Below are 21,918 nucleotides of genomic sequence, written 5' to 3' on the forward strand. Positions count from 1 at the left end.
CATATTGCAATTGCAGCCATAAAATGTATTATTTTTAAATGCTTGGGTAGCCCTTTTTTTATTTTGCCGTTGTTATGGCAAATACTGGTGATTGTGCAGACAACTCATAAAGGTCACAGTGGAACAATATTAGACATGTCAGTATTTACCTTGGTTATAAAAACAAAACAAGAGCATCCATTTTGAAAAAAAAAAAAATCTTACCCATCCAGACCTTTCCATGTTACCTCGTCTCTACAGATTTCCCGCCTCTTTCCACATCTGCAAATCAAGCAAAGTGGTTACTCTTACCTGCTCGCTCTTGTTCAAGTCAGCTCTTGTGAAATACTCACTCCCTTCTCAAGTCTGACACCTATTATATTTAGTGGGTAAACTGACTTAACAGGAAAAACCCCCCACACCCCCACATGTCCATTCGCTAGCTGGCTTTGGGAAGGTTTAGCTAGCCTTGACTCTGCGAGCCTCCTCCGTGCCGGCGTTGTGCTCGTCCTCCCCTCTCTCTCTCTCACAATGCTGACTGGTCCACTGTGCTGGCTGGCGCTGGCTGAAGACGTGCTGTGCTGTGCTGTGCTGTGCTGTCTGACCGTCATCTGCAATCCTCCGCACTAGCGATGCTGCAGGCACTCGGGGCTCCTCTAATGACTACTATGGATGGCCTGAAAGGGCTAACCCTCGTCGCCTCGACCGGAATTGCGTACATCAGGCAGGCAACACAATCTCACATCACTTGAACTACACCAATTTTTTTTTTTTTTATTCGGGCTTTGCACAAGCTGGATTTCCCTGAAATCTAATCCAGACACTTTTGTGTGATCACATACAATAATCAAAATACACTCAACTCATCTAATGAACTATGGTAAAGGACAAAAACCAGGTTAATCTAAGCCATGTAAAAAATGAAAAATAAAAAGATAGAAACAACGGGCTTTAGGTTATAAAAAGAAAAATCTCTCAAACGCCGTCACAACACCCAAACTTGAAACGCACAGAAGGGAACAGTGACTTTGCAGGCAAAACATCTATCATAAAGGTATGTTATGTGATGTGTCTTGATTTGAATGTACAGTCCTTCTTCCATAAACAGTCTGACTCGTGTGCTCCTCTAATGCCTCAAAGTAACCTGCAGCTTTCCTGACAATTCCTTAAGAACTGAAGCCTGTTGAATGGATACAGGATAGAACAAACAGTTATTCTGCACTTGCATGGGCTCACTCTGTACTCTTGCTACACGTGTCCATGTGAAAGCCAATCCAAATTTACCAATGCAATGTTTAAAAGCGCCGTGAGCTGTAGCCGCCGCCACTGCCGCCTCCTCCGCCGCCGCCGGAGCCGTAGCCACCTGAGAATGAAATACGAGAATATAAATTCGGATTACTTGCTGAAGTTTTACTCGGGGAGGATGACTCACCTCCGTATGGTCCACCAGAGTTTCTGCCACCATAATTGTTTCCCTTCATGGGACCGTAGTTGGACTGATGACCGCCGTAGTTACCGCAATCATTGTAATTTCCACCACCGCCGTAGCCTGCCAATAAATGTTAAAGTTTAATTTCGTTGACGCTAACGTTGCCTTTTCTCTCTCAAACAGCTACAGTGGAACCTCTGTCGTATGATTTCGGTTTAAACATAGTACTGAACAGATGCATTTGGCTAATTGCTATTTAGCGCCGTTACTATTTTTGTCTTACTTCAGCCGTGTGTTTGACTCCATCTCTTTGCAATGCCTGACAAGAAGCAGTAATGAATGCAAATGTAGAATGCTGTTAGCTCCTCCCACTAGCTGCCAATTGGTGGTCAAATAGTTAAGTGTTTAAAAAAAAAAGAGAGAGAAGAAAAGACGACATTAAGAGGTTCCACTGTCTGAGGTCTTTCTGCAGATAATGAAAGACTTTACCTCCACCATTACCTCGGTAACCTCCATCACAGCTGCCACCAAATCCACCACCCTGATTACCATAGCCTCCTTCTCCGTAGTTGCCTCGTCCTCCATAACCTCCTCCTCCGCCACCATAATTACCACCGGGACCTTAAAAAAAAAAAAGGACAAAAAAGTGACAAACACAACAAGAAAGTTAATGTCTGTTCTCTGTTCAGACCAAGAAGCTCATATGAAACGACTACTCACCATCAAAATCATCATAACCACCTCGTCCGCCACTGTAGCTATCTGGGGAAACAAAAGGGTGCATTTTTATCAAAGACACAATGACACATTCGGAATATTGTAAAATTTGAGTTTTTCTTTGTATTCAAACTAAAGCCCCCCAAAACAGTAGTGTGGTGTCAAATTGATGCCAAGGTGTTGAATTGAGTTGGGAGAGCTTCAAATACACAAAATTAGTGCTTTGACACCATCTTGTGGCATCTATAGGCAATTACAAACCTCTTTTTTAGGGCGTGTCAATTACATGTGGATTTTCACGATTCACAAAAAGTGGGGTCAACATTGTATTCATCAACTGATTGTGCTTAAATTACACTGTGAACGAACATCAATACGTTCCACATGTGCAAATACTCAAGTTGTACTTTGTTGTGTCTTCTTTCATGCGGCTGTTTTCTGCGTTGTATTTTCCTCTCGAAACCCATACTGTGCCCCGTTTAGGCCTTTCCCCCCCTCCAATTCCTTATGTTTCTCTGTTTCATCAAAGGAACTCGGGACGCCTCATGGCGACCTGTCAGGCTTCTCGTTCCGTCTCCCTCTGCTGGTCATTGTTTTTATGCCTCTTGGACAGGTTGTAAGAATTAAGTAAATTTCGATGCTCTGTGACCATGACAATAAATTTGATTCCATTAAATTCATTATGCATTTCCATTGGTGACAATATAATAAAATGACATACGTGTGTCCTACAAAGACTACGCACCTCTACCATAGTTGCCCCCACCTCCGTAACTACTTCTGCCCATGAAGTTACCACCGCCACTCCTTCCTGAAGTGGAGACAATGGTCAAATTGAATTCAGCAAACAGTATATGCAACTCAGGAATACATGATCTCGTGCAATCAAACGCATGCTCACCCCTGTTATTGGACATCACGTTCATTTCTTGCTTTGAGAGCGCTTTCCTGACTTCACAGTTGTGGGCGTTTATGGTGTGGTATTTCTGAGCTTCAGGGCAAAATGAAGGCACTTTGACAACATTCTTTAAAATGTCTGATGGCTTGCAAATAATCACATACCGACAATTTTGTCGACGGTGTCGTGATCGTCAAAGGTGACAAAGCAGAAGCCTCTTTTCTTGCCCGTGGAGCGTTCCTCCATGATCTCGATGGATTCAATCTTGCCGTATTTCTTGAAATAATCTCGGATGTGATATTCTTCTGTGTCCTCCTTGATACCACCCACAAAAATCTTCTTCACCGTCAGGTGAGCGCCCGGTTTATTCGAGTCCTGAAGCAAAAGGGATGACCACAAATCACGGCATGCTATGACTACACGCGTGTCACGTGTGCGCCTGCCATACCTCTCTGGACACGGCCCTCTTGGGCTCAACAACTCGGCCGTCTACTTTATGAGGTCTTGCTTTCATGGCGTCGTCGACCTCCAGCATGGAGGAGTAGGTCACGAAACCAAAGCCTCTTGACCGCTTGCTGCCGGGATCTTTCATAACCTGAGGGAACAACACCATGCGTCACAAAATACAATGACCTTTATAATGGTATAAATAAATAATAATGGTAATTAAGTTCCACATGGCAACATTTACAAACATACCACACAGTCTGTCAGTGTTCCCCATTGCTCAAAATGGGCCCGTAAACTGTCCTCTGTGGTTTCGAAGCTCAGGCCACCAATAAAGAGCTTCCTGAGCTGCTCTGGTTCTTTACAGTCGTGGTCCTGCACATGTAACACAAGTATGGTGGCAATGAAAAACACTTTCTACACAAATAGCTCAGAGTTCACAACATGAAGCACACAAAATTCAATTAAGGAGGGGGAAAAAACTCAGCAAATTTGTTTAAAAAAAGAAAAAAAACTGCAATACAGCAAACCGTGAATTGCGAAACGGGATATAGTGGGGGATTACTGTATAGACTTTAAATGATGTTTAATTAAAAATCATTTACTTTTTTCTGGCCACCATTTCCTTGTTGACCTTCCTTCCTTCTTTCAGAGTTTTCCTTTATATTCTCGCATTCATATTTCAATCTTTCCTTTGCTGAAACCTACCTTCCTCCCTTTCCTTCAGACCTGCTTTGAATTCATGCATACATCCTTTCTTCCTGCACTTAAACCTGCTTTTCTGCCTTCCTTACCTCCCTTCCTTCCACCTGAGACCTGCTCTTTTCTTCTGTCCTTCCTTTCCCTTTTATAATTTGCATCCTTCCTTCCTGACTTTGCTTCCAAATACTTTTCTGCTATATGAATCACTGACTTTGTTCTTGATTCAAAATAATTTGCAGTTATTCGCAGTACCTTCACAAAAAAAAAAAGTTACATTTGAGAAGGATATACGAGTACCTACTTTCGGCACGCCATGTTTACTACAATGCACTGATATTACAGAGCATATATTATAACGAGGCCTGTCGCTTTTAAAACGCGCTTGCACACCACCTGACTTCAACAAACCCTTCACGCATCGAATTATCAATTCAACCAATCTATCTTCGAGCTACCGTCTCAACCGATGCGAGTTTAAAACATTTAATTTCTAAAATTGTGGAGCCCTGACAGCGAGTTGCTGTCTATGTGCTACCGCTAGCTCACAGGCTAATTCAAAACCAAAGGGCGAGCTTTGATAACGCGAGCACCAAAGAGCAAAGATGAAAGATCGGTCATCGCGTAAAAACGCTATGATGACGCAATCACCTCAACATGCAACCATATGAATAATTAGGTGAAAGGGTAAAAAAAAAAATGCATATAATCCCAACCTCCATTTTGATGTCCCTTTAGTCGAGACAGAGCCTGTCACGTGACAACGTCTACTCGCTTGCGTCATTAGAGCGTTCGAGACGGTTCCTTCTTCGACACGAAACCGAAAACAGTACGACTGGTGTGATTTTAATAATATTAAATTCAATAATAGCTTCGTTTTAAAGCGAAAGGTTTTTGTAATGGCACATTTCATGTTTGCTGCGCAGACAACAAAATGAAATATTGTACTGTAGCAAATATCGTGTGCCATCTAGTGGTTGAAGAGATACCGCATGCCTGGGGGGGTCGGGGGTAGACTTGCCAGATTTTTTTTTTTAATGTGCACTCAATGGGTCAAGATTAGGTATACACTTAGAATTGTTTAAATTTATTATACTTTATGAAACAGTTTACTCTCGTAAATTTGAAGTGGGGATTCAAAATGTGGTTCTAGTCAGGGTTCAGAGATTTAGTTAAGGTTTCAAATCAGGGTTAGGATTAAGTTTTGAATCATATATTTTTTTATAAGCATTTTTATTTCCACTATTTATTTATTCTTGGCCGTGTTTGTCCTTCATATCAAAGTAGGGTTTGAAGTCCTTGTGAAGGTTTATTGGACTTGTGGGAAGTCCTTAAGATGGTGGTGACCCTTCCTTGAATTCCTTCTTTCATCATTCCTTCCATTTATCATCCTTGTTTCTTCATTCCCAATTCATTTCATACTTTCCTCCTGTCCTCCCTTCATCCTTGTTACATCTTCCCTTTAAGACATATTTGTATCCTTACTTCCTGCCTTCCTGTCATACCATCCTGTTTTTTTCCCCCTTGAATCCTCTCACCGTAGATTTTTCTTCTTCCCGCTGTCCTTCTATATCTCTCTTCCTGTAATACATCCTTATTACCTTAATCTTTCCTCCCACACTCTAACATGCACATTTTTGGAATCTGGGAGGAAGGCTTTAGCCTGGATTCAAACCCCCAATCTCCACAAAGTCATCTTACCATTATATATACAGTATTAAAAACAAACAAATAAATAAATAAATAAAAATCAGAGAAAGAAAAACGTGCCGCAAAGAGATTTTTGTCCATGTCCCCTGCTTCTTTTATGGTAGAACTAAGAAAACGATGCAATGTGATGATTTGGTGCAATAAATATATATATATTTTAATGCTGCTATTTTTAATGGGGTAAACATGACAGTATTCGCTTCCTAGATATTCTGATAAGCTCGACTGGACGTGTATGATCTATTAGCCAGATGCTACGAAGCCTGCTTGAGCCTAACCAGCACGTCCGAATATATGACTGCTTTATGGCTCAGACAATACTTGTCATTAACTTTATTGTCCTCGGTGAGGAAAATACAACCCCAATAAAAAAGGCTAATGCTGTTCTGACACTGTTAACGCTAAGTATTTATAATCGGTCCAAATGCAGACATGCCTTTTGTTTTGACCTGTCTCCGTTACAGCAGTTATACTGTAGCTATAGGAGATAAAAGATAGTGGGGAGAAAAGTGGCAAATCATCACCTTGTATGTTTTAACTGGAGGATGGGAATAATGATGGATTCATTTTATTTAGTCTATTCTGCGGAAATGAGTGTTGATTCAACTTTGGAGTGATCAAGAGAAAATAAAAAAAAGTCTTAAGTCTAAGGAAGAGAGCGCCCTTGTGGAAAATAGAAGTTTTGCAAAATCGTTTATTTAGTTCAGCTCATTATGAGGCTTAATATTGTTGTGACTGCAGGTTAATGATTCTACTTAACATGATTTCACATAACTTTAAAAAGACACGTCAATAACGTGCCTCATGATAATTGAGATCAGCGCTTGCTCACGCCACTGCTCATTATTCTTAAATCTGATGACTTGCTTTGTTTTTGTGTTGTTGACAGATTGATCACATGTAACTTAACAAGGTAGTAATGAATTAACAGGGCCCTTAGTTACTTTAAAACATGATTAATCAATGATCAATCAAGTTAATTTTTTAAACAATCAGTTAAATGATTCTTATCACAAGTCTCTAATCTTACTGTCAGGTATACACATTGTTGTTTTTGCACTTGTTACTACCCATGCCGTCAAGCCATTTGTGACCATTATCTGTGGGGGAAAAAAGTGCCACATGAATACATCTTCGTTATCCTCACCGCAGCTAATTGTTGGATTTTGTTTTCTTGCCAAGCATTTCAGTACAGTTCACCCAAACCCAATGTGCGTTTGATGAATGCACTTGCTTTAGTGTTTGTGTCATACCGTAAAAATAAACCTGATGTATTAGTGTTAGTATGCAGCTATCATAAACCAACAGGGCAGGTGTGTTAGTTTTTCCACACCAACAATAGAACTTCTAAACTTCCGATCATCAGCGCGGAGTGCAGTGAGCCTGATGAATGAATAATGTCTGAATAGAAAGCCATTTGTAATTTTGGGCCGCACCGTTTGAAAGATGCGGCCTTCTTAAAACGAGATATTTATACGAGGCGCCTGTTCTGTTGTGTGTCATTTTACGACTATTCATCACAGCAACATTAGTCCAAGATCTAATGGTATTGAACAATTCATTAGCTTAAAATAAGTAGTAAAAAAAAAAAATACTGAATACAAATGAATATTTCATGGCTATCATTAAAAGGTCTTAACAATCCATTCTTGCTTATAAAGCTCTGTGTAATAAAGCAATCCATTGAATCACATGCAGGCGGAGGCAATGGCATCCTTGTGTGGACTAAAATGCTGCACTTAAAAGCCGTATTAAATAATTCACATTGCTTTATGGCCATTTTACACCTGCAAATTATGGTGAGCTGTATATCTGAGAGTAAGCAGGGGCTATAGAGTGACACGTCAGCAAAAATAACATGGACGCTAAATCTTCAGACAAGTGTGTGTGTGTGGGTGTGTAAGAGTTGACATGATGCAAGTAAGCCTACCACTCTTGGGTCACATGCAATTAGATAAAAACTATGAGGCACTCTATCAGCCCAAAATACCTTTCCTCTCACGCTCAACAAAAAAACCCTCTTACAGTCACATAAACACACACGCACGCACACACGCACGCACACACACACACACACACACACACAATAAATTGTCACACGTCACAGAACTCTCACACACTGTCACACACGAAAATTCTTCTTTCAAAAACACCACAAATCTCAATCACACCAAAAACGTTCACACACACAAACACCCTCTCAGGGGCAAAGAAAAAAAAAACTCACATGCACCCAAATGCTCTCTCTTTCTCTCTCTAAGAAAATCTCACACTCACTAAAACTTCTCACACATCGACTCACACTAAAAAAAATATTTCACACTCAGCAGCAAACGCTCTCCATCACACACGTACACACACAACTCTCTCACACAAAACTCTTCCATACCAAAAACTCATACTTAAAGTTATTTTATTTATGTCCATTTACCATTTACTCAAAAACCCTTTTACTGAAACAAAAAACCCTCACACAGTAGGAAAAATGTGAATGTTTTTTCTTTTTAAATGAAGATAAAAAAAAAAATAGCGTGCGTGTCAAAAAGTGTGTGAGAAAGTAAGCTCAAGAATGAAAATGGAAGCCATCTCAAATGCTGATAGGCTCTGAAATGCAACACACTGGGAAGAAACTGTACTTAATGATTCAATTCCAATTAATATGTATTGCACATAACTTATATAAAAAAAGTGCTGTGCCGAAATTTTAAAATAAAAGATAGAAGCAACTGAACTGCATTTAGGCGGTCACCATTTCACAGACCACCAGAGGGAGCCCGCGTACCATAACACTTTGCGAATCACTGATTTAACATGCGCTGTAGTGGTATTTTGTCAACTGCTTCCCTTCCACTGCAATGCTAGACAGCAATTATGCAAAGTGTCATCGAAACTACACCCAAAAGCATTAATTTCAATACAAATTGTAATAATAAAAATCTATCTATCTATCTATCCATCTATCTACAGTATACTCATACATGAAACGAACTGAAACAAACACGCACGTAAAAAATGTGGTGGATTTCAACCTAAAAACCACCAACAATGTTTTCGTTACACTCCACTAGATGGCAGCATGGTCCATGAAAAGTCAAAGCTGTGTCGTCTCTCATTACAGCATGCAGATGCTAGACACTGTTGCCAGACCAAAAAATGTTATTTTCCCCCTGTGATGACATGTCTGGTAGTCATCTCAAAATGTCATTATATTTGTTTCTTCCCATCATCGTGCCATGATAGGGAACACTTCCTTCTAATGAGAAAATAGTTCTTGAATAGCAATTTTAATTAAAAGATCTATTTATTTCTGTTGATATTGTTATTGTATTCTACTGTATGTTGGTGACCTTGTCCCGATGAGGCACAGACTTGGCTCCGCACGCACATCAGGGAGAGAACCTGCAGTAGATAAGCTGTGTTTTGGCCAGACGGACATACGCACATGGAAACTGTGAGGAAATGGACATCCAGAAGAGAGGGAAACCAAGCAGTCCATTTAGATACTGTCTACACCTTTTCACATGCAAGTACAAAGCCGGTCTCACACATCGGTGTTGACTACAATCGCTCCCCGAGGAATTCAGGGAAAGAACAATTCCTTGCATCTGTTTCCTGTTCACTCGCATGGAGGAAACCGGGTATAAATCACAGAAAATATAAATAGAATCAGCATTCAATTTACAGGAGATTGGTGTAGCCTTGCGTGTTTTTTTTTTTTTTTTTTGCTTCTGTGAAACTGATATATGCATATTTGCATTCAACAGAGGATGCATAAAATAAATGAGATGCCTCAGGTGTTGGAGGCACTTTCGACTTACAGCATCACCTAGCACAACCTTAGCATTGTTTTTTTTTAAAACCACTGCACATTTGCGCAGACACAAACATAGCATAGACAGCAAAGTATTTCATTTAAATTGGAAATATTCAGATTATCCACACACTAACAATGTCTCCTGTGTATCCAATATCTATGTTTGTCCTCATATTTAGTGTTCCAAAAAGAATGGACGTAATTTGAAATGTACTTGACATGCGAGTTTCACTAGTTTCATGTTGAAAATATGATTGATCAAAATTTCAACATGTCCAAATGGATGTTCAATATGTGCACTTGCCATGTCCAGTTTTTAATTGATTTTCTACAAAATTGCCTTTTCATTGCTATTAAATGTCAATTGTCACCCTTGGGGTAGGGGGGGGGGGGGTGAAACATTGCTTGTGCCATTTCAACAACACATTTTGCAACATATTTATGATTTATATAACTTCTTTCTGGATAGATGGTGATTGAATCTCTTCACTTGGAATAGTCATTTGTTTTGTAGCTTCCCCTAAGAGACTCCAGTATACTTGTATTATCACTCATAAATCCACATACATTGACGCACCTACATTGTATGTTAATATTGACTGATTCTTTTAAAGCGGATACATGAAGGAGTGCTTGACATAGCATATTGACACTGTCAGGCAAGGCTGGACAAATCTCTTCTGAATGAGCCAGAGGTCAGGAATGTATCTGTGTCTCATGCGGATAGACAAAATTGCCTGTTTTGTCAATTCTATTCCCATGCGGTGAAGGAATTCGGTGTATTTGTGATGTGATCTTTGGTTGTGAATTATAAACTTAATCCAGCCAATGACCTTGCCTGTCTTGCTTTGTTTAAGTGTAAAAAGAGAGAAGGTGCTTGGAAGCAGTCCAATGCATCAGCCTATTGATGAGGCGCAGATAGTGTGCGGTAATAAAAACCTTTATTTACAGCTCCGACACAGGGCCGCTAATTGACTGCCTGGAGGAAAACAAATGTGGAAACTCGCCGCTCTCACACGTTCAGTGATAATAACCAGTACGTTGTCAGTGGACATCAGTCAGTCATGTGACCGTCACACAACTAGCCTGCCTTGTCGCACATGAAACTGGCAACAAAAATTGAAACGTATCTATTAAGTCATTCACTGCCATTGACAGCTATAGACGTCAAAAATCCATTTGGACTATTTCTATTAGTTTAACATTTTTTTCCACTTTTAACAAGAGTATAAAACCCTAGAATTTATTTATTTATTATACATTTAGAACAGATATAAAATTTGCGATTAATTGTGAGTTAACTAGTGAAGTCGTTTTAATCGTTTGACACCCCTAATTTTTTAATAATCTTTTTATTTATATATATATAAAATCAAGTAATCATTTGGATATTTTTTTAAAAATGTAAAACTGTCCAAATCCTCAGATTTCAGCATATCAACTGTGACTGATTTCTGTAGTCCTTCATTAAAAAAAGAAAAAGAAAAGATTATTAAAAATTAGGGGCGTCAGGCATTTAAAAGTTTTAATTGTAATTAATCGAAAGACTTCACTAGTTAACGCAGGATTTATCAGAAATGTTATATCTGTTCTAAATCTAGGTTTTCATACTATTGTTAACAAAAGTTGGAAAAAATGTTAAACTAACAGAAATAGTTAAAATGGATTTTAAACATAAAAAAACGGTTTAAAAAAAATCTTATTAGTGTATTTCTTTTTTTTAATTTTTGCTTATGATCCCAATTATGTGAAAATGGAGACTACGTCCAAAGCCAAATTGTAAACAAAAGTGTACGTTCAAAAAAACAAACCCGGCCCATGAAAGCATTACCTCAGTGTGTTTGCAAAAAAGAAGAAGACGTGACGGAAGGATTTCCTGTCGTACCCGCCGTCAGTGCGAATGCCGTCTATTGTCATGCGTGCACCTCCAAGGCTGTTGTGAGCGTCATGCCCCTCCCTCCTGGGTGAGAAAAAAAGGGGGAGTAGGACAGATGTGGGAGACGGAGGTGGAGCAGGGGGATCTCATCCTGCCACTAATTTTTGTGTACAGACAACAAATGAGCACAAAAGTGCTGCTTTCACAGTTTTCCCGCCGCCCCGACGTTGAGATCCCCGGCCGAATGAGACAAAGGGACGGCGGGATGATGAAGTCCCGAGCAGCGGTGGGCAGGTGTTTCATCCGTCTCTGGGGGGGGTCTGGGAATACACCTGCCCACTACAAAGCCGGCGTGATGGATCGAAAAGGCACCAACTGACTCAGCACTTAAAAGAGCTACTTGGGATTAGAGCAGAGAGGACCTGATTGAAGCACACTGTCATCCTGCAAACAATAACACACATTCATCTTCCCTATCCGGCATGATGATGATGCTGCTGATGTACGGAGGATGGAACAGCAGTCAAAATTCTTGCAGACATATTACCTACTGATACCGGTTAGGTAGCGTTTATAATACGATTTAGGTTCTGAATGCAATAATGAAATGCTAATCGAATGTAAACCCAGCCAGGCTCTGAGATCTGTAGACTCAGGTCAATTAGTAGAGCACAAAAATTAAAGCAAACACGCTGAAGCAGCATTTAGATGTTATGCTGCAATGTGTTTTCCCTTTAAACCCCTGATTAAGATATTTTAAAGCATTTTAAATTGATCAATTTCACAATATGTTCTTTTCGTAACGTTAGAAAGCTACTTTGTATTTCTTTGCTTTGTCTTTGATTCTTTTGTTTGTAAATTCTGTTAAATGTTGCCATAGTAAGTTTGGCAGGCTACTTTTTGCTTCTTTGCTTTTGAATGCATTTAACGGCTTTGTTTGTGAATTATTTTAAATGTTGTTCTTTTGGTTTGTTTGGAGTATGTTCAGTCATTTGTATGAAATGTGCTGTATAAATAAAGTTGCCTTGCCATGCCTTAAAGGGATACTTGACTATTTGAGCCATTTTCAGCAGTAAAATGTTAATATTTTGTCCAGAATTAATTTGATTGCTTCATTATTTTTCATGTTCATTTAATATATTTAAAAACTAATTTTGTCACTTGCTGTCGACCAGATCCATTGCTAGTGTAGTTTAAATTACATTGACCAGCACTACAGAATCTGAGGTCTATGGGCAGATTAGATTGACATGACAACAGGAAGAGGCTGACGTCTGATTGGACAAAAATAATCGAACATCCACTTTATGAGGAGCATCCTCTTCATAAAGATAACCATGCTCATTTTAAACCATGTTTATTATTGTGGTTGTTGTTTACAGTAAAGTAAAACTGGATTGCATCAAACTGACAGCTGCTTCTAATGTTTTGACCCCCTTTATTTGTATGTAATACAGATCTTATTGCTACATTCGTATTATTTTGAATGAGTTCAGTTAAAGAAGAATAACCGTCGAGTGTGCATGGTCCCCTGAGTCAGTGACTAATGTTGTATAATAGCCAGTGCCGGCAGGGGTCATTTTACAAGTGGAACCCGACAAAATCTCAATGGGCTTTTCACACAGCGACTGTAGTAGAAATATTATTACTATCAATTTATTTGCCGTTAATTTTCGAGTATGCTGTAAATTGTGTTTTGCTGCATGTGCAGTTCATGTAAATAACATGACATACATTCAGAATAAATATATATTTGATCAAAAAACATGCAAGATGAATATTAAATGATAAAACTCAATATAGTGTCAAATGAGCTGCTGAGCTCAATGCTCAACACTCTGAGACAAATTTAAATTGGTCCCACACTTTTTAACTTATAGCTGGGTGCACTTTCATCTGCCGGAGGCATCTCAATATCTGAACGAACTTTGTTGCAGCCATGCAGCGTGCCTTCCTTATCTTGTCCTGTTCTGCTTATCAGGCCCGTGTACTCGCTTGGTTCTGTAATGAGCGTCCACGCCTGCACCTCTCGCCATGTGGACGGGCCCCCACATCCGTCCAAACACACACAATGAGCGGCTAGTGATGCTTGTGTGCGTAATGTTCCACTCACACACCTGTGCGTCACCCTCCATATGTGCCCACCACATGCATGAATGCGGGTGCGAGCACTGCTTGAACGTGGAGCCCCCCGTTTGGGGTGGCAATGACAGATTTAAAGGATGTTGTGGATTTGAGAGGGTGGGCGGTAGAGGATACGCGTGACATGTAGCATGCGGCGGTGGCGCGGAGTGATGGCATCCTCTATTTAATGAGCAAAGCCCGATGGTTACACACAGCTGTAAATCTGCCTGCTACCACTCGAATACAGGAAGCATTATCTAATAAGTGAAACAAGGACGTCTAATTTCAATAGAGGCCGATACCTCCCACTGCGATGCGGAAGGCAACCCTTGTAGAAAGTGGAGCGCAAACGTATTGACTTGAAAGGTGGCATGCGATGATCTGACTTTGTAATGTGGAAAAAAAAGAAGACATATTCCAGATGTCCCGGGCTAAAAGTGTAAAGCACCTTTGTGTCACTTCCCCTCTTGCTTTTTTTCTGGCCTGTCCTCTCAGCCTTGATTTGTAGAGTGCTGGTGTCAAAGGGGACTACTTTGTAGATGCTGTGCTCTGCTTACCTGTTTCCCCACAGAAAGGGCAGTAAATGTCACTCCATGACACTCTCTGGACTGTCTCACTCGGACCATTACAAGGTTCCTGGGGTGGATGCAGAAACACATGTCGAGAAATGCTGTGATTTTACGGCTAGGTGATTTTGCGAAAAACAAACATGATTAGTAAACATGCAACGGCGTATTAGGGCCACATAAAAAAAAAACATTTTTTTTAGAGGGTGGGTAATATTCTGAGAAATGAACTCTCAAATTTGCAACATTATAAAGTGGCAAATTTGCAAGTTTATAAAGTGGCAGATTTGCGAGAAGAAAAAAATCTCATGAAACCTACGAGAAATACACGTAGCGTACTACTCGGATGTATGTGCCAATACTTTTTCAAATAATGAGATAATAATTGCTTTAGCAGAGATTAACCATATGATGTTTGAAGCGTTGGGTACAGCCAGCAACAAAGACACCTCACTTTGCCAAGGTCAACACACTGAGGATCAAGCATTTAAGTTAATTTATAAAAATGCATATTTACTTGTACATTTATGTTTCCAGAATTATTATTTACACATTCATACATTTTTTATTATAATTTTTTTTTTTTTACAAGTAGCTAAATTGATGTGTCAAATCTGCTGTTGTCCGTCATTCACTTGCATTTACCTAAAGTATGCTAGCTTCTGATTGGTTAGTGTTAGTCAGCTGATAGGGGACCCAGGAAGTGTGGTGCACGCTAGGAGATACATGAAGATAAAAAGAGTAAGAGCAATTTTATAAATATAGCTCATTTTTCCCAATTAGGAAGAATATATGCCCATTAGTATTTATATTATCTATATGTGTTCCTACAGCATTTGTGTGTGAACTTTTGTTTTATGAAAGTAAATCCCATGATGCCTAAATGCAAATTTTTTCCTAGCCAGTCAATAGTGTTTTCCAATGAGTGCTAGCATTTAGCTGGGGATCTACCTAAAACAAACGACTTCTTTAATTTAAATATAGAATACGTGTAATTCCTTGTGTTGTGTATTCTGTTTTACAGTTTTCCAACTGGGGCACCAATAAATAAATAAAAGTAACAGCTAGATAAAAACATGTTACAAATAAGTTTCAAAACAAGTTCCCTCATCACAGAGCAGCTCCAAGTAAACCTGGCTAATGTCCTGTTAAATAAATGATCGTAAGTGCATTGGTGATTGTGGCTCACCTTGCCCAATCCCGCAAAAATTTACCAAGGGATGGCTCATAACTTGGCAGTCATAAGTCAAAACAAAAATGACGCATCATTACAGTATGGTATCCAAAGGGGTGTGATGCCTTCAAAACTCCGTAGCCACATGGAAACAAAACCCAAGGGTCCCACTCATTCTGCGTTATGAAGACTTGTATTCATTATGCACTTTATTATGCTTTAATACGCGTGTTCAGTGGCCTGTCGGGGTGTGTAAAATTGTTATACACGAAAGCTGTGGTGTAAAAAACGCTTGTAAACACTGAGAACAACTGTCTTGGTGAATGCTGTGGGATAGGGTTGCTTTTCTTTCTGTGATTGCCGACTGGGCTTTTAACCTTCTAAAATCATCAGTGATGAAACGAGCTGATGAGGAACAGAAAACACGCAGACTGCACGATGTCCTGGGGATTTCACAAGGCATTCAAGCATGGGACTTAGAAGAGGAAAGGGGAAGCCATGTGACAATCACCATGGGATACAACTTTTTTTTTTTTGGGTTAGGTCACATGAGAAATATGTTCCCATTCTGTCCCTAAATTTTGCAGTCGTATTTGCTGGCTACCCCGTACACATACCATCCATTGCTATAGAGGGGGTTTTAAATGGGGGAAAAGGGCACTTAACACTTCAGCTACAAAGGAGGAATACTACAGTCTTAACTTCCCACAGCTATGTTATGAATATCCCAAACAACTAACATCACATGTGATTCATTATACAACACAATTGCTGCTATGATTTATTTTTGTCCTTTCACATAATTTCCCAGCAACGTTATTGGGCCAGAATTCGTGAGGCGCAATAGAGGCCAGTTGGAAAGTTAAACGGGGGCACTCTTATCTGTGTCTCATGGAGATATTAATATACAGTACTTAAAAAAAATATTAGACCATCTGTTATAAAAAACAGAATGGATCATTCAGCTTTAATGTGTATTCTTTCCATTTTAGTGGGCATTTTTGCACGACATGAAACCTCTAAAGACATTATCATTTTACTTTTTTTTTTTGCTGGGTCACACAAATTTCACATCTTAATTAAGAAACAGTCATGGGCTTTACTATTTTCTTTTTTTGTGAAACACCAAATTTTAGAATTAATGTTTTCAATTACAATGACATTTCAACATTAAAAACATCTTACAGAAAAACGGTCAATTAATATTGCTGTTATTTAACGTACCCTGTGGCACAAACCTTCCATTGCTTGTTACTGTCATATATTTGTTGAGCACTCTACTGAACAATATTTTGCAAATTTGTATTCAAACGAAAGAAAAAGAGCCATCTTGTGGGCCTCCTGAATCAGATTTACCCCCGTATACTGTGTCAGTACCACACATGTACAGTACATAAAAAGTACACACACAGTACAGTGCACCAGGCTGATCGCTCAGGACCATTTTTCACAAGCTGACATCCACAATATGGCTGGTGAAACTCCAAAGAGGTTTTGGGTCTCAGCTTAATTAGATCCTGCAGAGCTTAATCAAATCAGTCTAAACGAGAGCAGAGAGCCAAAACCTCCCCACGCAAACAGGCGTCTCCTGTCTGCCCCGCATGTTCGCCTGCCTGCCAAAACGATCTGTTTTTTTTTCTTTCTTTTGCAAACTACAAAGCAAAAAGGACACCTCTCTTCTCCTTCCTCATGTGCATGCTTCTCAAATCACGAAACGGACCAATGAGAAGGATGGAGTGTTTTGGCCTCATTCCTCCTTTGCACACTACTGAACACACTACTTAACCTTGACGAGTCAATATGATGCAAATGCAATTGGCTTATCTCCTCCTGACATTATGTCTGCTCTTGCTGTCTCGGCGGCATGTTTGCTCCATTAGCATTAGCCACATTCACCTTTTGAACAGCAACAATGCTACATTCTGAAAAGAGATTCATTTTATGTTACAATACATCTGGTCAAACTAAATGTATGGTTATTCTAATTAATATTATAAGATTTTATTTTATTTATATAAAAAACATTCTATACTGTAAACAAAAAAAACAAAAATTATTAGTTTGACATTTAATGCAGTATATGTTTTAAATGATAAAATAAAACATTTTTGAGATACAAGTTGAATAAAAGTGCACTCCATTCAGCATTTAAAGATCAAATGCAAATGCAAATTTAAATGAAAAGTGAAATACAACTAAATTCAATAGTTCTTTGGCATACTAGAGGAAGCCCAAGTACCACACTCTGAGAAACATTATATTATGGAGGGCCGAAAATGGCAAAATACAAATAAAATAAATAAATAAAAGTGAAAATAAAAACGGCTATAAAAATATCATTCAAAAATTAAATACAAAAAAATATATAAATGGAAATAAAAACAAGAAAACTAAACATATATACGTAAATAAATAAATAAATACTAAAAATAAAAAAATGAGACTCAAAAAATACAAATAAATATAAAAATAAATGTGGAAATAAATATAGAGAAATATTTAAATATCAATCAATAAAGGCTCTGCTCTCATATTTACTTATTTCATGCTGCAGATGCTGTCAGCATGAAATACACCATAAAATGTTATTCAAATGAGGGGGCGGTCCTAAGTGTCTTGAGTTGGACTGCCTTTCAATGGTGGAGTGAGCAGGTCGGCAAACTATGAAGTCTCGCCGGCTTGCATGGAGAGCTCCAACAAAATTTTTATCTCGGCATTTCTTGCTCCTCCATATCACACTGCTCTTATTTTGTTTAATAAATGCCTGAAAACAGTATTGTGGCTCTCCTTTCCCACATGCGAGGGCATTACAGTCACTCAGCCTCTTGACAAAACCTATACAAAAAGTCGCTATGAACTGCAGTTTTTCATGATGTAGCAGGATTTAAGTCCAAAGACTGCATCTTAAAACCAAAGTTTGTGGCGTTTTTGCTCTTCAGATTCTGGCTCATCTGTCTGAATACAGTCAAATGAATACTCGGCGACAGTCTGCTCAGTCAACTGTGATGTGCAAGAATGTGTGTGTGTGTGTTGCAGGCAGGTGAAGCGACCACCCCTCTCCCCCAGCATCTGGCTGGTGCTCCCTGGCTAGAAAAACAGGCGTCTCCCTGCTGCAGGGTGGCTTCAGCCCAGGTCCATTAGTCACTAGACCCTGGACACCTCTCAGTCATCCCACCACATACGGCAGCGTAATTGATAGCCATCAGGCGCGAGTGGTGCCGTCGGGGTGCGGCATGGTCACTTCATGTTTTGGTTAAAGAAGCGGGGTCCGCAACTCCCGTCCTGTCTCTTTGCCATCACTCCGCTTGAAGGTGAGATGATTTAGGAGGCTGGGAGAAAGTTAATTTCTCTTGATCATTGTGTGCAACCTGGAGCCTTAATGGCGGGCGTAATTAATTCTGCTGATGTTAATCACCAGGGCTGGTCCCCACAATTATCAGCCCTGTGCAGATGGGGCACAGCACAGACATGAAAAATTAGGAAAATGAATCTGTAATGGGGTGGCAGATCTAATCTGTGTCAGAGAAAACAAAGTTAAGGAAGAGCAAGGAGCCTCAGGATTCCAGGTGAAAGCCAGCGCCGCAAACACAAAGCTGTGCGGCAAAAGCTGAAAAATGTCGCCAGCGTGTCCAAAGTGTTTGGTAATTACTGCGCTATTGTTCATTCATCACCGCAGCAGAGATCAACATCTCGGTGCTGAACAATGCCACGGTGGTCACGTTTACGGGGACGGAAAGGTTAATTTGGTTGCATTGGTGGCTGTGTGGGCTTTGCAATCACAATGTATACTCAATAGCTGGCTTAAAAAAAAAACTGCCATACATAGACAGATGAAAGGCAGATTCATGATGCACGTATCCACCAAGTAAAAAGGGGTAAAAAACGGCAATCAATGAGCACGCACACACACTGATTGTTTCAATCATGGCTCTTACCGATGAAAGAATTAACGGTCAAAGGACACACACTCCCAGAGGACATTTTCCTCCGCCAACGTCAAACAAAATTAAGCAAAATACAACTGATTAATTGAATTGCGGAGGAGCCATTTTTCAAGCTCTTACTTGGCTCTGGCAGCCGGGGCATGCATGGCGTCATTGCTATTTGGGCTGCTTAATTAGTCTTGCGCCTAGTTTGCACTTTCTTACAATGTCTGGGCCATGATAATAATAATAAATCTTTAGCCATCATAATTGTTCTTAGAACGGTAAAAAAAAAAAAAGCGAGCGGCAATAGACTGGAGTGCCGGTCAGTTATTGATGAGATGTGTAAGCAGCTCTGTTACAGTGTTGGTACTGCAAGACGTGGTAATAGTGCACCTAGCTAGCAATGATTGATTTCATCTTATCTGATTTCTGCACTTTGACTGATTGTGCAAACGTTATGGTTTCTTAGGTAATCATCTCTATGTCATAACGCTTAATTAGCTAACCTCTTACAAACTTTTTAAATTTTGAATATCCCGTGATTTAACTGACAGATTGGTTAGGGTGACCAGACGTCCCGTTTAGCCGGGACAGTCCCGTTTTGAGCTTTGTGTAATACACCCCAGAGTCCAGTCAGCAAGGAGCCATGTGTATATCACTAGAGATTCATACGATGAACCAATTAAAAAGGAATTTAACTGTTAAATTCTTCCTATTTAATTTCACATTCATATTTGTGTCATACTGGAACTAGAACAATTGCTGCATTCAGTGAAAGTGGGACGTCAGAGTTTTCCAACTTCATACCAGGACGTGAGCACAGGAAAACACATTTGAACTTGTACATCCGAGTTGCGAAGTCGGGGGAAAAAAAAGACTGTGAATGGCAAAACATCATTTACAAGATTTTAAACAGATATGTATTCATATTTATGTATTGTTACTTTAATGTAGTTAATTGAAATAGTTTGACATAACGCAACCAGCATTAACCAGAACAACAAACTATTTATTGGAATCAGCCATCTTTGCTGTTTGTTTACGTTTGCGAGGTCACAACTGGGACAATGCCATTCGGATAAATCCAACTTCCCACCTTCCTCGAATGCGACATATTTCCTAAGAATCATGGGAAATGTAGTCAGACGCAACGTGAGCTGAGCGTTTCTAGCGGCGTTTCTGGCGGCATTGACTTGTGTGTTTTAGCATTAGCTAAATAAATAAAACAACCTGTGGTTACCAGATTGACAAGTGATTACATTTGTTATAAATACTTCCTGTTGCGAATTTATCGTAGGCTATATTTGATTTTCAGTGAAATTACAGTGCCCCGGTTTTTAATTTGGAACATTTAGATATGACGCGCTCCTTTGAGCTGCGTGCTAACTGCAACGCTAAGCTAATGTCCAAGCTTTCCAATACTTCCAAGGGAAAGAACGCCATTGGCAACATGGCTGCCACACTTACATGCGTTTTAGCCGTCGCTTACTAGCACTGTGGAACTAATCAACTTAAATTGCTACTTCAGAAGGGCGTTCTGAGTGGATCAATTTCTGTCTCGTGAATTTTGAAGAATTTTATTAAATCAAGGTTCCACTGTACTTCGAAAAAAAGACAGTTGTATGGTTCACTGTATTTGTCCTGATTTTGAAACTGATATTGTGTTCCCTCATTTTAATGCTAACCAAACTAGCAGCCCTGTATTTAGCCGTAATTACACATGTGATCAATTTGCATTTATTGACGACATTAGAGTTAAAACCCATGTCCCCCCCCCCCCAACCTCAAAATACAGCAAAGGTCAAAGGCCCGTTTTGTCGTAATTACTCACAAGGGGGGCATTCTTGAGGTGAAAGCCAACGAGGAATAATAGATGGCGCGCTTGTTTTGTTCATTGTTCTGTGGTCAGGTGTGACCAGGTGTTTACACAGGCCACACACGAAGGACGTATGGAGCATTTAAAGACAAGAGTTGCACAGCCCACATTTATCATACGCAGACACAATCCTGGCTAAAACTAACAGATTTGTTGTTGTTCTTTTTGTATCGAAGCAAGGATGCCGAACTCCTCCGGGAGGTCAACGTGATGGAGATTAGTATGGTCATAATTCCGGCGGATTATATGCTAATGCCATCTCTCCTGTTTGTGGGAGGAAATTGCATTGTGGTTATTAGCGTGACACCCGAGCTCAGAGATGCGACGCCCTCATCGGCTCTCGGATGTCCTCCAAGGATTTACATTTTTATTACAACATGCAGCGCGGTGAAATAACACCGCGCACACCCTCCACCTGAAAGATTTAATTGAATGTATTCAAATGTGATTCATTGAACAATTACACTCTCATTCCGCTAGTGCAATTGTTTTGCCTATACCGGGCTCTCCTTCCCCTCTCACTAACACTCCCACTCCCTTTAAATTAGAAATCGGCCTGGCCTTTGAGGGGGAATCAATAGGTGCATTAATTACAGCAATTCATTACCCAAATAAACGTGGGACTCAACCTTTGCTCGGATACAAATTTGGGGGGCGTGGAGAGACAAAGGCCTGCACCGGGA

The 21,918-nt window shown here is 39.8% G+C and overlaps 1 protein-coding gene and 1 long non-coding RNA gene across 6 annotated transcripts in view; both read right to left on the bottom strand.

Moving 5' to 3' along the window:
- Positions 1 to 727: 727 nt before the first annotated feature.
- hnrnpa3 (heterogeneous nuclear ribonucleoprotein A3) lies at positions 728 to 11,637 on the bottom strand. Of its 5 annotated transcripts, XM_086091276.1 has the most exons (11): positions 4,265 to 4,861; positions 3,723 to 3,845; positions 3,472 to 3,618; positions 3,188 to 3,398; positions 3,027 to 3,116; positions 2,871 to 2,936; positions 2,129 to 2,170; positions 1,898 to 2,029; positions 1,412 to 1,528; positions 1,264 to 1,342; positions 728 to 1,159 (listed from the first exon to the last, which is right to left on the bottom strand). In XM_086091276.1, the coding sequence occupies exons 1-10, from the start codon at positions 4,328 to 4,330 to the stop codon at positions 1,275 to 1,277; spliced, it is 1,062 nt and encodes a 353-aa protein (XP_085947402.1). In that variant the 5' UTR covers positions 4,331 to 4,861; the 3' UTR covers positions 728 to 1,159; positions 1,264 to 1,274. The 5 variants fall into 5 exon arrangements, with proteins under 5 accessions (XP_085947402.1, XP_085947405.1, XP_085947403.1 ...); XM_086091279.1 differs by lacking the exon at positions 4,265 to 4,861 and adding an exon at positions 11,525 to 11,637 and having other exon boundaries at positions 728 to 1,342; XM_086091277.1 differs by lacking the exon at positions 4,265 to 4,861 and adding an exon at positions 4,886 to 5,044 and having other exon boundaries at positions 728 to 1,342.
- Positions 11,638 to 13,440: 1,803 nt separating this feature from the next.
- LOC147164778 (uncharacterized) overlaps positions 13,441 to 21,918 on the bottom strand; it is a 41,805-nt gene continuing 33,327 nt past the window's right edge. The window contains exon 4 of the long non-coding RNA XR_015096685.1: positions 13,441 to 14,329. This is a non-coding gene — a long non-coding RNA (uncharacterized LOC147164778). The remainder of the gene's footprint in view (positions 14,330 to 21,918) is intronic.

Source organism: Leptonotus elevatus, chromosome 12, assembly GCF_054856555.1.
Source record: "Leptonotus elevatus isolate MCC_2025b chromosome 12, RoL_Lele_1.0, whole genome shotgun sequence".
Classification (NCBI taxonomy): domain Eukaryota; kingdom Metazoa; phylum Chordata; class Actinopteri; order Syngnathiformes; family Syngnathidae; genus Leptonotus; species Leptonotus elevatus.

What these genes read in the sequence shown, in the direction of transcription:
- hnrnpa3 (XM_086091276.1), bottom strand. Translation starts at nt 4,330, where the DNA reads ATGCAAATTATAAAAGGGAAAGGAAGGACAGAAGAAAAGAGCAGGTCT. An exon ending in AGAGGGCCGTGTCCAGAGAG is followed by an intron (nt 3,399 to 3,471) that starts GTATGGCAGGCG and finishes CTTTTGCTTCAG; the next exon opens with GACTCGAATAAACCGGGCGC. An exon ending in CACCGTCGACAAAATTGTCG is followed by an intron (nt 3,117 to 3,187) that starts GTATGTGATTAT and finishes TTTGCCCTGAAG; the next exon opens with CTCAGAAATACCACACCATA.